This window comes from Nematolebias whitei, chromosome 21, assembly GCF_014905685.2.
Source record: "Nematolebias whitei isolate Nwh7 chromosome 21, NemWhi1, whole genome shotgun sequence".
NCBI lineage: Eukaryota > Metazoa > Chordata > Actinopteri > Cyprinodontiformes > Rivulidae > Nematolebias > Nematolebias whitei.
In genome coordinates this window covers 28656371-28669119 of record NC_056518.1, presented here as the reverse complement: position 1 = coordinate 28669119, position 12749 = coordinate 28656371, and the positions used below count along the sequence as shown (strand labels likewise).

General features: G+C 38.9%; 1 protein-coding gene across 1 annotated transcript in view; it reads left to right on the top strand.

The window, feature by feature from the left end:
* The first annotated feature begins 1996 nt into the window (after positions 1-1996).
* Positions 1997-12749, top strand: part of LOC119427392 (disheveled-associated activator of morphogenesis 1) — a 15342-nt gene continuing 4589 nt past the window's right edge. The window contains exons 1-16 of the mRNA XM_037694998.1: positions 1997-2174; positions 2253-2342; positions 2936-2938; positions 5121-5189; positions 5287-5369; positions 5452-5671; positions 7711-7824; positions 8325-8435; positions 8629-8732; positions 9693-9759; positions 9839-9956; positions 10043-10181; positions 10387-10445; positions 11091-11278; positions 11380-11634; positions 11778-11885. Of these exons, the coding sequence (XP_037550926.1) occupies positions 2010-2174; positions 2253-2342; positions 2936-2938; positions 5121-5189; positions 5287-5369; positions 5452-5671; positions 7711-7824; positions 8325-8435; positions 8629-8732; positions 9693-9759; positions 9839-9956; positions 10043-10181; positions 10387-10445; positions 11091-11278; positions 11380-11634; positions 11778-11885 (1893 nt within the window). The 5' untranslated portion in view covers positions 1997-2009. The remainder of the gene's footprint in view (positions 2175-2252; positions 2343-2935; positions 2939-5120; positions 5190-5286; positions 5370-5451; positions 5672-7710; positions 7825-8324; positions 8436-8628; positions 8733-9692; positions 9760-9838; positions 9957-10042; positions 10182-10386; positions 10446-11090; positions 11279-11379; positions 11635-11777; positions 11886-12749) is intronic.

Sequence of the window (12749 nt, the reverse complement as noted above, 5' to 3'; positions counted from 1 at the left end):
GATGAACGACGTGAATCAGCTCCTGAAAACAGGTGAGTCTGTGCACCTGTGGAGGAAACAGACCGAGTGAGTTGTTTAGTTTTCCTTCTTGGACGTGATGACTTTTTATTTTTAAAGATTTTTCATTTTTGTTGTTGTGATGATTCAAAACATTTAAAGAGAAGAATCACAGTTTGCCTTCGTCAGCATGTTGGACTTTAAGGTTCTGACCCATCACAGCCCGAAAATGACTTCCCACATTTTTCTATAGGGAGGATCTCAAAGGTAAGAAAGTCTTTTTTTTATTTTTATCTAAAATATCTTATAAATCTTTAACACCAGATGGTTTAGAAATCCAAATTTCAGGTTTTACTGGTTTCTGGAGCTGCAGATTCACAAGAAAACACGGCTTTTGTCCACGTCACATCAATATATTTTATTTTATTTGATGAAATATTTTTGTTATGAGTAATAAAAACCCATCCTGGGATGGGATTGACCTGATCTTAACACCTGTGTGTAACTCAGGTGTGATAAATCCGTCAGAAACACAGAGAAGATTAAACTAAAATCAGTTAAATTCTGTTTAAAAGTGAAACCTTGGCTCTGGTTTTAGTCTGAGGTCAGCAAACTTAGATGTTTCAGTTTGTGGACTTTGGATCATCATTGTTTGGTGTTTGTTTAAACTCTGTGGACTGATTTGGGTTGTAAATTCTGCTTTTTAATCTGAAAATATATTATGTATTTTTCAAAACAACACATCATACATCGTCAAATCCATTCATTTCATTTTACTATAATTTAAACAATCAAACAACATAATAAAGCTGATGACATTTAGTCCAAATAAGCACATTGTAAACTTTACTTCATTTTAATTCAGTCTAAGTCAGAAAACAAAATCGATCAGTTAACGAAAGATATAAATAAATAAATAAATAAATAAACTACAGTTGTCATAACAGCAAATACAAACATGGAGGAAAAGTAATGACAGCTCGCGAATCCACAGCTGACTTAATTTGTCACCTGCTCAGGTGTCAGCAATATCCCATTTTAAAACCCAAAATAAAAAAACAAACAAGCAAACAAAACAAAACACAATAAGTCACGATCAGCGCAAGTCAACAATACGAATAAATCTAAAACATGAAAGAATTTGAGTTTCAGAAAAACGATTTTAAACTGAGTAAAACAGAGTAGAAAAGAAGGTCAGTATGTATAAATACGCAGTAACGCAAACAACAAAACAATATAAACAAAACAAACTTAAAGCTTCAAAATACGAACATTGTAAAATAAAATGGCCACTAAAGATCAATCCTTGAAAGAATGCACATCACCCGCTGACTTGCAGGTCAAAATGTTAAACAAAGATGCTGTCTAATCTGTTTGTGCTCAAAATATGTGTTGTGGATGACTCTCAGCTACTACCACTCCAGAGTTTAACCCAAGATCAGTAAAACTGACTGAGTTGTAGCCATCAGCAGTGGTGGCCATCTTGAATCAAGCTGACTTGGAATGGAATCAGTTGCAGTTTTTACTTAATGAAAGTTTCATTAAAATCTGTCCAGTGGTTCATGAGATATTTTGCTAACAGACAAAAAAAATTAATACAGAGATAATTACACGATCACCCTCTTTTTGTGGCGGCTCTGGTACAGGTTTTCACATTTCATCCGGAGCAGAAAAAGAACATGTAAAGGACATTATAGTTTTATTTGTTACTATATTTATATATTAAATTACAATACATTTATATATATTTTTTCTTTTTGTGAATAGTTTGACGCAAAAAAACTGGTTGGGAAAAATGAGTTCCCAATTAAATGTTCAGATAAAAAAAAATAAAAAAAAAAAGTGAAAAAAGAACATTTTGGGGAAAATACTGGTAAAACAGTATTGTTTGGTTTTCTAATAGGCTGATAATTAAAAGTTAAAACTCAGAACCTGCAGACCTGAAATGTGTTTTTGTTTCATTGTGTTGGTGATAAATGTACCTGTCTCCTCAGGCAACACCTGCCGTAACCATGACAACCCAGGGGAAGAAGCACTGGGGCCGTAACATGTCCTCCTTGTTTCCCTGCTGTTACAAAGAAAGGGACGAGCCACAAATCGTCGTCACCGGGATGGAGCTGCTCTCGCAGCCAGTGCCCCCCCAGCAGGAGCTGGACTCCAAGTTCACCGAGCTGGTGGTGCGTTCAGAGACGCAGTCCTTGTTTGGGGTTCTGGGTCCAGCCTTGAAACTCATCCTGATTTTGTGTCCCATTTAGGATGAACTGGAGCTGTCAGAGGAGCACAGAGCAGCCATGTTTGCTCTGCCAGCTGAGAAGAAGTGGCAGATTTACTGCAGTAAGAAAATGGTAAGATGCCAACACACCTGTTGCACCGGAAAAATAAGTTTTAATCAATCGGACAGACAAAAGTTAAAAAAATACTTGTTTATTTGTGTATTACACTCTATCTCTTTGGTGCTGAGGTAGCTCGGTGGTCATTGCTGTGGTTTTGTAATGTTGCGACTGTAGGCTTGAATCCAGGTTGCGTCAGAAAGGGCGATCTCTGCAGAAGGAAGCAGACAAAAGATAAACTGAACTGCACTTATTCAGGACAGGATAGTTATAGTGTTTTTGTTGATTTTATAGATACGAAAGTTAAAGAACAAAAATACCACTCAGGTTCCATACATTGGAAGCTAAGACCACCCAGAGTAAGTTTATTCCTGGCGCTCAGATTGAAAGACCACAACATTTAGGATTTTTAGATCCACTGGATTCTTTAAGCTATAACACACAGATAAATATAAAAGAGTATCATCAGCGTAACGACAGATATTTATTCCAGGCTATCAAAGACATTTACCTAAAGGAAGCATTTATAAAGTAAAAAGTACCGAACCAAGCACCAACTCTACCAAAAAGGAATATTTATCCATTCACAAGAAAAACTAAAACTTTAGGATGTGTTTGTAAAATGAAAGGGACAAAAAACAAACAAACACACAAACAAAACAAACACCTGAAGCACTTCATCAATCAGTAGCATCATCACTCTTATCACTCTTTACTCTTTTTAGTGCTGTGAAAAGGAAAGATTACAGAGTTGTTACCAGCTTGTTTTGCAACTTATCACAGCCTGAAATACAAGAAATGAAGGACATAATCAGATAAACACAAACAATGTATGTTTACAATCACAGGCCTACTAATAATGTACTTATGAATAAATTTAACTGCCTTGAACGAATAACACTTATACTGTTTATGTAAACTGAAAATAATTACATAAATCTTTAAACAAAACAGAACTGCTTACGAGCTGCTTCTTAATAAACTGAATTGAGTTGAATTTAATATCACATAAGATTATCTGACCCTTCAAATTTCCGCCTCTAAAGTCCAAAGTCCTCGGGCATATTTATAAAAAAGCCCCCCTCAAAATATATAATTAAAAAGCATAACAAAATTGCAAATCAGTTTTATAATTTAAGTGGATCATTAATAAAATTTTAATCGTTTATTAAACTACGAAATACATATTTGATGGGCAATCACGTGACGTACGTTCATGACGTAAAACAACTGCGCCATTTTTCAAAATATAAACATAAATCAAAATGTCAAAAAGACAGTCCAATTTACTTTCTTTTTATTTTATATTTTTTTACAAAAATTGATTCTCGTTGTCCGACTAAACAACCGACAATTGAAGCACATGAAGACCGTGACAATGGAGATACTGGACCAGGAGCGAGTGCTGTGGCGGATGAGTGCCGAGCTAACACAGCGTTACCCGTGCAGGAGCCCACAGGCAGCCGCCATGAACCCCCTGAGGTTTCACGTGTGGAGGAGGACAACAGCAGAGAAGAGTCAGGCTCAGAAGAACCGTCAAGTGAGGGATGCCCAACAATCTGGACAGCTGCCCAGTTCAAGGCCAAGAAGACTCATTATCCATGGCTTTTAATGGGAAAATCCGGTTTGGGTTGCTCTACATGCAAGGCAGTGGGGACTTCAGGACCAGAGAAGACTGGTGGAATGAAACTGGCCACAGAATGGGTGTTGTGTTTAATAACTTCACCTGCCTCTGACATAACAAAGCAGAAAAGAGCACTTCGTAAAAAAACATTTGAACATGTTCGGACCAGGAGTCACTTAGCAGCAAAAACCATACTTGAAAAAGCAAAAGACGACACTTTGGGACAGGCCATGAACAGACTGGGGAGGCACCAGGAGGTTTCACATGTGACTGGAGTCTGACAACAATGTGCAGGACTGAATTCAGTAAAGAGCCACAGTCAGTGGTGATTGAAAGTTTAGTGAATGCTTTATAATTTTCTATATTTCTGCACAAATATGACCTAAAACATCATCAGAGTTTCACACAAGTCCTAAAAGTAGATGAAGAGAACCCAGTTAAACAAACAAGACAAAATATTATACTTTGTCATTTATTTATTGAGGAAAATAATCCAATATTACATATTTGTGACTTACAAAAGTATGTAATTGTGAACCTTTGCTTTCATACCTGGTGTGACCCCCCCCGTCTGTCAATGTTTAGCTAACCCCTTTATGTTTTTTGTAAATTTTTCCTACTAGTACTTTTATTTTTTAGCTACTATTTTTCTATTTATAACTAGCATTTTGCCACTTTTAGCCTGTAATAAGCTTTTTGCTACTGTTTGTTTCTTGCTAATCTTTGGCGACTCATAGCTAACAGTTAGCTTTCAGGTAGTTTTTGTTATTTTTAGATAACCTTTTTTCTACTTTTAGCTAGTGTTTTGCTTTTTTTAGCCTTTAGGTAGTGTTTTGCTTCTTTTAGCCTATAGCCAGCCCTTCCACTGTTGATTTAGCAAGACTTTAGATAGTTACAGCTAACATTTTGTTACTTTACCTTTAGTTATTTGCTACTCTCAACTTCTAGCTAACGTTTGGGTGCTTTCAGTTAGTGCTTTGCCGCTTTTGTCATTTAGCTACCATTTTGCTTTTCATTAGCTTCTACTTAGTGTTCTGCATCTTTTAGCTTTGATAATGATATTTTAGTTCTTTCTGAAATTTTCAGCAACACCATTCAGCATTCACACAACATTTTTACTGACTGGTGAATTTATCTAGTTTTAATCTGTTTGTTTGTTTGTTTTTCAGGGACCAGATGAGAAAGAAGTGACCAGCCAACCTCAGTCTTACATCGATAAGATCAACTTGATGGCTGCTGTAAGTGATAAACTGTTCACCCTCCTGAAGGATAAATAAAACAAATAACGGCTTCAGGATGTGTTTCCTGGTTTCTGTTTGGGCCCTGTCTCCTCAGAGGAACAATCTGGAGTCTCTGAAAGAAGAAAACCAGAAGGTCATAGATGGTTTGAAAACAGCTCTACGGACTCAACCAATCAGGTGTGTGCTCTCAGTCCAACAGGTGATCACTCACCTGAACCTCTGAGACTAACCAGTTCTCACTGTCACTTATCTCCTGCAGCTTTGTGACCCGGTTCATTGAGCTGGACGGTCTCTCCTGCCTCCTGAACTTCCTGAAGAAGATGGAGTATGAGACGTGCGAGTCCACGGTCCATACGTCTCTGATCGGCTGCCTCAAGGCCCTGATGAACAGCTCTCAGGGCAGGGCTCATGTACTGGGACACCCTGAGAGCATCAACATCATCGCACAAAGTCTGGCTGCTGAAAACATCAAAACCAAGGTGTGAACATGTAGCAGACCCCAGTTACATATACTGTGTGAGATATACCGTATTTTCCGCCGTACCCGTCGCACCGCCCTATAAGTCACATCAGTCCAAATATGTCTACAAAAGTGGAAAATTCCATTAGTATGTCTCTTTGCCGTATACGTCGCATCTATTACGCGTCACCACTGATAACCGAGAAATGTGGGCCGGTGTTTTGCCAAAAATCGATGGGCTGCCAAATGGTGGCCGCTGGAATGTGCACAGGAGGACTTTAACAAGAATTTAACAAGATTAACACTTAAGAACAATTATTTGTTTGCTCAAAATTATAGTAAAGGTGTGTCTCAGTCTAACTTTTGCTTAATAAATGCACTTTGATGGTCAAATCATCTGTATTTCAAAATCCGATTTGCGGAATTAGCTGCATTTCACCGAGGCAGTGCAGCTGGTTTGACTTGCTCCAAGAAGCGAGCAGAACGAAGGTGGGGGCTCTATGGCAAGCCGCTTGTGTCATTAATAGCTGGTGAAGATTCTCAGTCATCCAGGACATGGTATATTCAAAAAAAAGTTCAAGACAAAAACAATAAAGTATAAAGTAAAGGATAATAAATAAAGTCCAATTGTTTGTGTGAACTTTTGTGAATTTGTCATTATAGCCACGTTTACCTATTACATTATACAACGGCATGCCATACTGCTAAAGCTACTCTGCTGCCATCTAGTGGCTGAAAATGGTACTGTTAATTTTTTTTTTTTTTTTTTCAGTCATTGAATGAAAACGGTCATATCTCAGCCAAAAATTGGTTTATAAATACAGGGGGGGAAAAATCCATAAATATGCCATAAATCAGCCTACAAGTCACAGGGCATGCAAATTATGCAAAAAAAAACAAAAAACAAAAACGCGACTTATATGCCGAAAAATACGGTATATGCTAGTCTTAGCATAGTAACCTTTAGCTTCAAGCCACTTTCTACTGTTATATATTTAGTTAGCATTTTCATACATTTACCTAACAATTTGCTATTTTAGATTTTAGTTAGCCTTTTTCTAGTTTTATACTTTAGTAACTTTTTCTTTTTTTAGTTTCCAGCTACATTTTTTTAGCTACCCTTTTGCTAAATTTGCTAGTGCTTTGCTACTATCAGCTATAGTTTTGTCACTTTATTTTATTTAACATTTCGCATCATTTAGTTTGACTCATGTTCTGCTCATTCATCTTAGTTTTCTGCTGTTTTAGCTTTAAGCCAGTGTTCCGCTTCTTGTAACGTCAACAACTCAGTTTCAGCTACTTCAGCACAGTTCAGCTAAAGTTATTTAGGTCTCAGCATCACCTGGAAGTTTGGGAGGAAATTGAATTCAGTTAGTTGTAATTCCATCACTTCGGCTGTTTGAGGTGTGTAAGAAGCTCGTTAGGATGAGTGAAAGCTGCAGAAATAAACGTCAGAGGAGGAAGTACCTGCACAGGTGTCATCAGGTGAACTTCCTGCTCTACCTGTAACAAGCTGGACTCCGCCCACACACAACCAAACGTTTTCCTGGACCACGAGCTAAAAAACATTAGACGTCGTGGGTCTGCGAGGAAAACTTTGGTTGTTTTTATAACGAATCATCAATTTTATTTTATGAAATTATTCCACACGACTTTGGTTCAAGCAGTAAGTCAAAGATTAGAAAATAAAAAAGTGGGACAAAGGTTGACGGGATTATCTTAATTAAATAAAAAGGGAAGCTTTCCTGTAGTGAGTCAAAGCAGCTCAATGACCCGTGAAACAAATCAAACCCATGAAGTCAGAACTTTTCCAAATAAATCGTCCCGTGTGGAATTTTAAGAACGTTTGAATAAACACTGGAGCTACTTTTAGTTTGTTCTCTTCATACCAGTCCCTGTTCTGATGTCGGTCCTGTTTGGTGGAAAGATAAAATGAGATAACGACTTTGAGTGAAACCGGACCTTTTTCTTCTACTTTGGTTATTTCTGATCGATTTGTTTTCAAGTTCGTCTGGAGTTCGTGCTCTGTAATAAAAATTTGGATGTGTGTGTTCTCAGGTGGCGGTGTTAGAGATCCTCGGCGCCGTCTGTTTGGTACCAGGAGGTCATAAGAAGGTCCTGGAGGCCATGCTGCACTACCAGAAGTTCGCCTCAGAGAGAACCCGTTTCCAGGTCTGCTCTTCTTCACATTCATGTGGTTTAATCATAAACCACATCAATGTTTTTAATTGTGATTCAATTTGAATCCTTTACATGTTGGGCCCTAAAACTTTTATACTTTTTAAAATATTTAATTTACATTTTTCCCCTATAGAATTATAACTTTTCAGAAGCATTTCAGTAATATTTAAGCTACTTTACTGAAATATTTCAGAAACGTTTCAGGAATAGTCCAACTAATTTTCAGGAACACCCCAGGACCTTTTCCTCAATATTCTGTTGAATTTTACAGAAATCCTTTAGAAATAAGTTTCTCAAATTTGCTAGGACTTTTACAGAAACATTTTAACATGTTTCAGTAAAGTTTAATGTAGTCAGGTAACAGGAAGTGACCTGTGGTTACCTTTCAGAGTAAAAGTATGGTTTAAACTGAATCGTGGTTCCTGAAATTATGGCAAACACTGAACAGAAGAATGTTTCCCAGCATTAAACCTTTTGTGTTCTGTGTGCAGAACCTGCTGACAAGTTTGGACCGATCCACCGGCCGATACAGAGATGAAGTCAGTTTGAAAACAGCCACCATGTCCTTCATCAACGCTCTGCTCAGCCAGGGAGAAGGAGAGGTGAACATCTGTCTCATGCTGATCAAATATCACTTAATTCATCAATAATTGCTTTTTTAGAGAGCAATGTGCAACACTAAGTCTAAAAGCCATAAAGACAGAAGAAACATGATCATGCAGTTTAATAAAAAGATTTAAATATCCATTTTAATTTTTATATTTTCTCCATTTTCTTTTGTGATTTTGCTTTCAGAAAAATCTGGATTTCCGAATCCATTTACGTTACGAGTTTCTGATGTTAGGCATTCAGCCGATCATTGATAAACTTCGCCTGCACGAAGACGCCACCCTGGACAGGTACATGAGGTGTTTCCATCTTAGATCATTTGTAGGATGTCCTGATGCATGCTCAATAATCCAGGTAGAAAAATCTAACAAAGTTAGGCCAGGTCCTGTGGATGGATTCTTCTTGTTGAAACATTTCATCTTTTATCCAAAAGTCTGAGGAGCTGCAACAAACTCAGTCTTATAAACTCCGGTGTTCTTCACTGACTCCTCCCTTTCTTTTTAAAATTAATTTTAACTGTCCACAATTGTGTTTTTGGATCGTTAAAAGCAGCTAAGCAGAGAAGCTAAGCTACAAGCTAAGCTAACAGGCCGACCTCGGGATAAAAACCTCCGTCTTGTCGAAGCTCCAAAATTCATGATTGAAACCTGTGCCTTTGTGTAAAAAGTTGTTTTCTCTGCAAAAAGAAGCTGAGAACTTGTTTACTGATTTTTTAAATTAAAAGCTTTGTGTGAAAAATGCTAAGAGCTCCAACCACACCGAGCGTCCGCCATTTTGAGAACCTAAGAGAACCGAAGAGAGACAGCCCATGTCATGTCAAGGGGCTTCCTTCCCATTTTTCTTAAAGAGGCACGCTGCTCGCTCCCTCACTATCCATCCTTCGGTTCCAACAGTCTTATACTGCTTCCAGTGGTCAAAAACATTTCTTCTTAAATTTGACAATAATTAGTAATTATTGTCAAACAATATTATTGTTTATCGTGATAATTTCTGAGACAATTAATCGCCCAGAAAAAATTTGTTATCGTGACAGGCCTAGTGACCACTGGCCTGCCTGATGGTGCTGCTCTTCTGTGCTGGACAATCCTTTTGGCCAGTGGCTGTTTAATTTCCTCGATGTATAACTGATCACAGCCCTCCGTCAGTCTTTTGAATAAAAGACGAAACGTTTCAACAAGAAGAATCTGTCCAGAGGACAAAACTTAACTTTGATACATTTGTAGGATAGTTCTCTGAATTGTGTCTTTCAGGCATCTGGACTTCTTTGAGCAGTTCCGTGGCAACGATGAATATGAGATGTCCCAACGCTTTGACGCTGTGAGAAACTTTACATTCAAATAGTAAAGAACTTAGATTGACGGTTTCTTGTGTGTTGATCTGATATGTGCTCCTTCAGGTCCATGTTGACACTAAAAGTGCGAGCCAGATGTTTGATCTGCTCAGGAAGAAGCTGAACTACAGTGAAGCTTATCCTCACCTGCTGTCTGTGCTGCAGCACTGCCTCCTGATCCCCTGTAAGACGGCATCACTTTCACCATTTTCCTTTTTTGTGTGTGTGAACAGCATCTTCTCACAGTCGTTTTTTAAAAAAAAATCTCAGATAAGCAGAGCAGGAGCACGCTTCAGTACTGGATGTTGTTGGACCGGATTGTTCAGCAGGTGGTTCTGCAGACAGCCAAAGGTGACAACCCAGATGTTGCTCCGCTGGATGACTTCAACGTTAAAAACATAATGAACTTGTAAGTTCAAACATCTAGTTTCCAGTGATGGGTCATGCTGGTCTGTTTAGTAAAACTAGGTGATAACTTACAGCAAAAGACATAAATCCTCCTGCTGCTCTCGGGTCAAAATGACCCCTGAAGTCTGTGGGGACACTTTGACCCAAGGGCAGCAGAAAGGTAAACCATTGTTTACTGCGTGTTGTTCCAATGTTGTTGTTTTTAGGCTGGTCAATGAAAATGAGGCGAAACAATGGAAGGAAGAAGCTGCTAAACTGAGAAAAGGTAAAGAATCAAACACATTTTCCATAAAAACAGAATCAAGATCCAAACACTCAATTCAGTTTATTTATAAAGTGCCAAGTCACAACAGAAGTCGTCTCAGGGCACTGAACAGAAACATTAATATCTAAAAATAATAATTTCACACTATTTATCTGAGAAGCAGACTGCTTTGAGTTTAACTTCATCGCAGAACTCTCATCTTGAGCAAGCACGAAGGCGACAGTGGAAAGGAAAAACTCCCTCATGAGGAAGAAACCTTTAGCAGAACCAGGCTCAGGACAAGCGGCCATCTGCTTCGACCGGCTGGGTATGAGAGGAACAGATACACAATGGCAGGTCGAGAATCACATGTTAAGATAGAAATATTATCAAATGAAAACTGTTCAATTTTAACAAATCATTTTATGAAATGAGGTCAATTTGTCCTCTAGTAGTTTAAGCCTATAGCAGCATAACAAGCCAACCCTAACTCCAGTTAAGACTCTGGCAGCAGCATTTTGGATCATCTGAAGACTTTTTAAAGAAGGATTTGGACACCCAGATAACAAACCATTGCAATAGTCCAGTCTAGACGTGCCAAATGCATGAACCACACTCTGAGTTTCCAGGTCCTGTTTGCAGATTTTTATTGTCACGTCTTCTTAGAGCAACAAATTCTGCAGCAGCGCCTGGAAAAGAAAGACAGGGAGTGCGACGCCAAGAACAAAGAGAAGGACGAGATGATGGAGACGCTGAACAAGATGAAGGACAAACTGGAACGAGAGAGCAACGAGCACAAGCAGGCCAAGCGGCAGGTGGAGGATCTGTCCTTGCGTCTGCAGCAGCTCAGCTCCGTACGTTCTCCACCAAACATGACATCAGAAACAGTTTCTGTACGAACGTCATTAAACACAGCAGAGTGAAACATCTGAAGCCCTGTCGTTTCTCCTGTTAGACCGCAGGTGTTCCAGGGGGACCACCCGTGACCTCTGCTGGTCAAGTTCCTACAACTCCTACCTCATCCACCTCCAAGTTTCCACCTCCTCCTCCTCCTCCACCTCCTCCTCCAGGAGGTCCTCCGGTCTTTGGCATGGCTCCGTTAGCTCCCCCTCCACCTCCAGGAGCTCCTTTAGGAATGGCAGAAAAGAAGAAGAACATTCCTCAACCATCTCACCCGCTGAAGTCCTTCAACTGGAACAAGCTGATGGAGGTAAAGTCTTCTGTCAGAACTGTTCCTGCTGCTGAGTTTGACTGACGTGAATCTGGTTTTACTGGTCAAACCTGAGAATTTATCATCAAAACAGCTGAGACATCAACGAAAGAGACACGACGCTGTCGATTTGTTTGTTTCAGGCCAAGACAGAAGGAACCATCTGGGAAGAAATCGATGATCTGGAGGTCTTCAAAGTTCTGGATCTGGAGGAGTTTGAGAAGACTTTTTCAGCATACCAGCGTCCAACGGTAACACAACACGCTAACAGTAAACACAACATATTTGTCATGTAGCTTCATTCAGTGTTTGTGAGACAGCAAGATGCAGAGACAGAACAAGCATCAGGAGACAGGAAACAAATAGCACTGGTGTTTGAAAGTTTGTGAAGACTTTATAATTATTTCTTCATAAATATGACCTAAAACATCATCAGTTTCACGCAAGTCCTAAAAGTAGATAAAGAGAACCCAGTTAAACAAATGACACAAAAATATTAAACTTCGTCATTTATTTATTGAGTAAAATGATCCAATATTACATATTTGTGAGTGGTAAAAGTATATGAACCTCTAGGATTATCAGTTAATTTGAAGGTGAAATTAGAGTCAGGTGTTTTCAATCAATGGGATGATGATCAGGTGTGAGTGAGCACCCTGTTTGATTTAAAGAACAGTGATCTATCAAAGTCTGATCTTCTCAACACGGTGGTGGTAGTATCATGGTTTGGGCCTGTTTTGCTGCATCTGGGCCAGGACGTCTTGCCATCATTGATGGAACAATGAATTCTGAATTATATCAGAGACTTCTAAAGGAAAATGTCAGAACATCTGTCCATGAACTGAACCTAAGAGAAGGTGGGTCATGCAGCAACACAATGACCTGAAGCACACAAGTGGTTGAAGAAGAATAAAGTTCATGTTTTGAAATGGCCAAGTCAAAATCCTGACTTTCATCCAATCCAGATGTTGTGAATAAAGCAGCAGTTAATGTGAGGAAACCACCAACGTCCAGAGTTGAAGCTGTTCCGTACGGAGGAATGGGCTAAAATTCCTCCAAACTGGTGTGCAGGACTAATCAACAGTTACTGGAAATGTTTAGCTGCAGTGATTGCT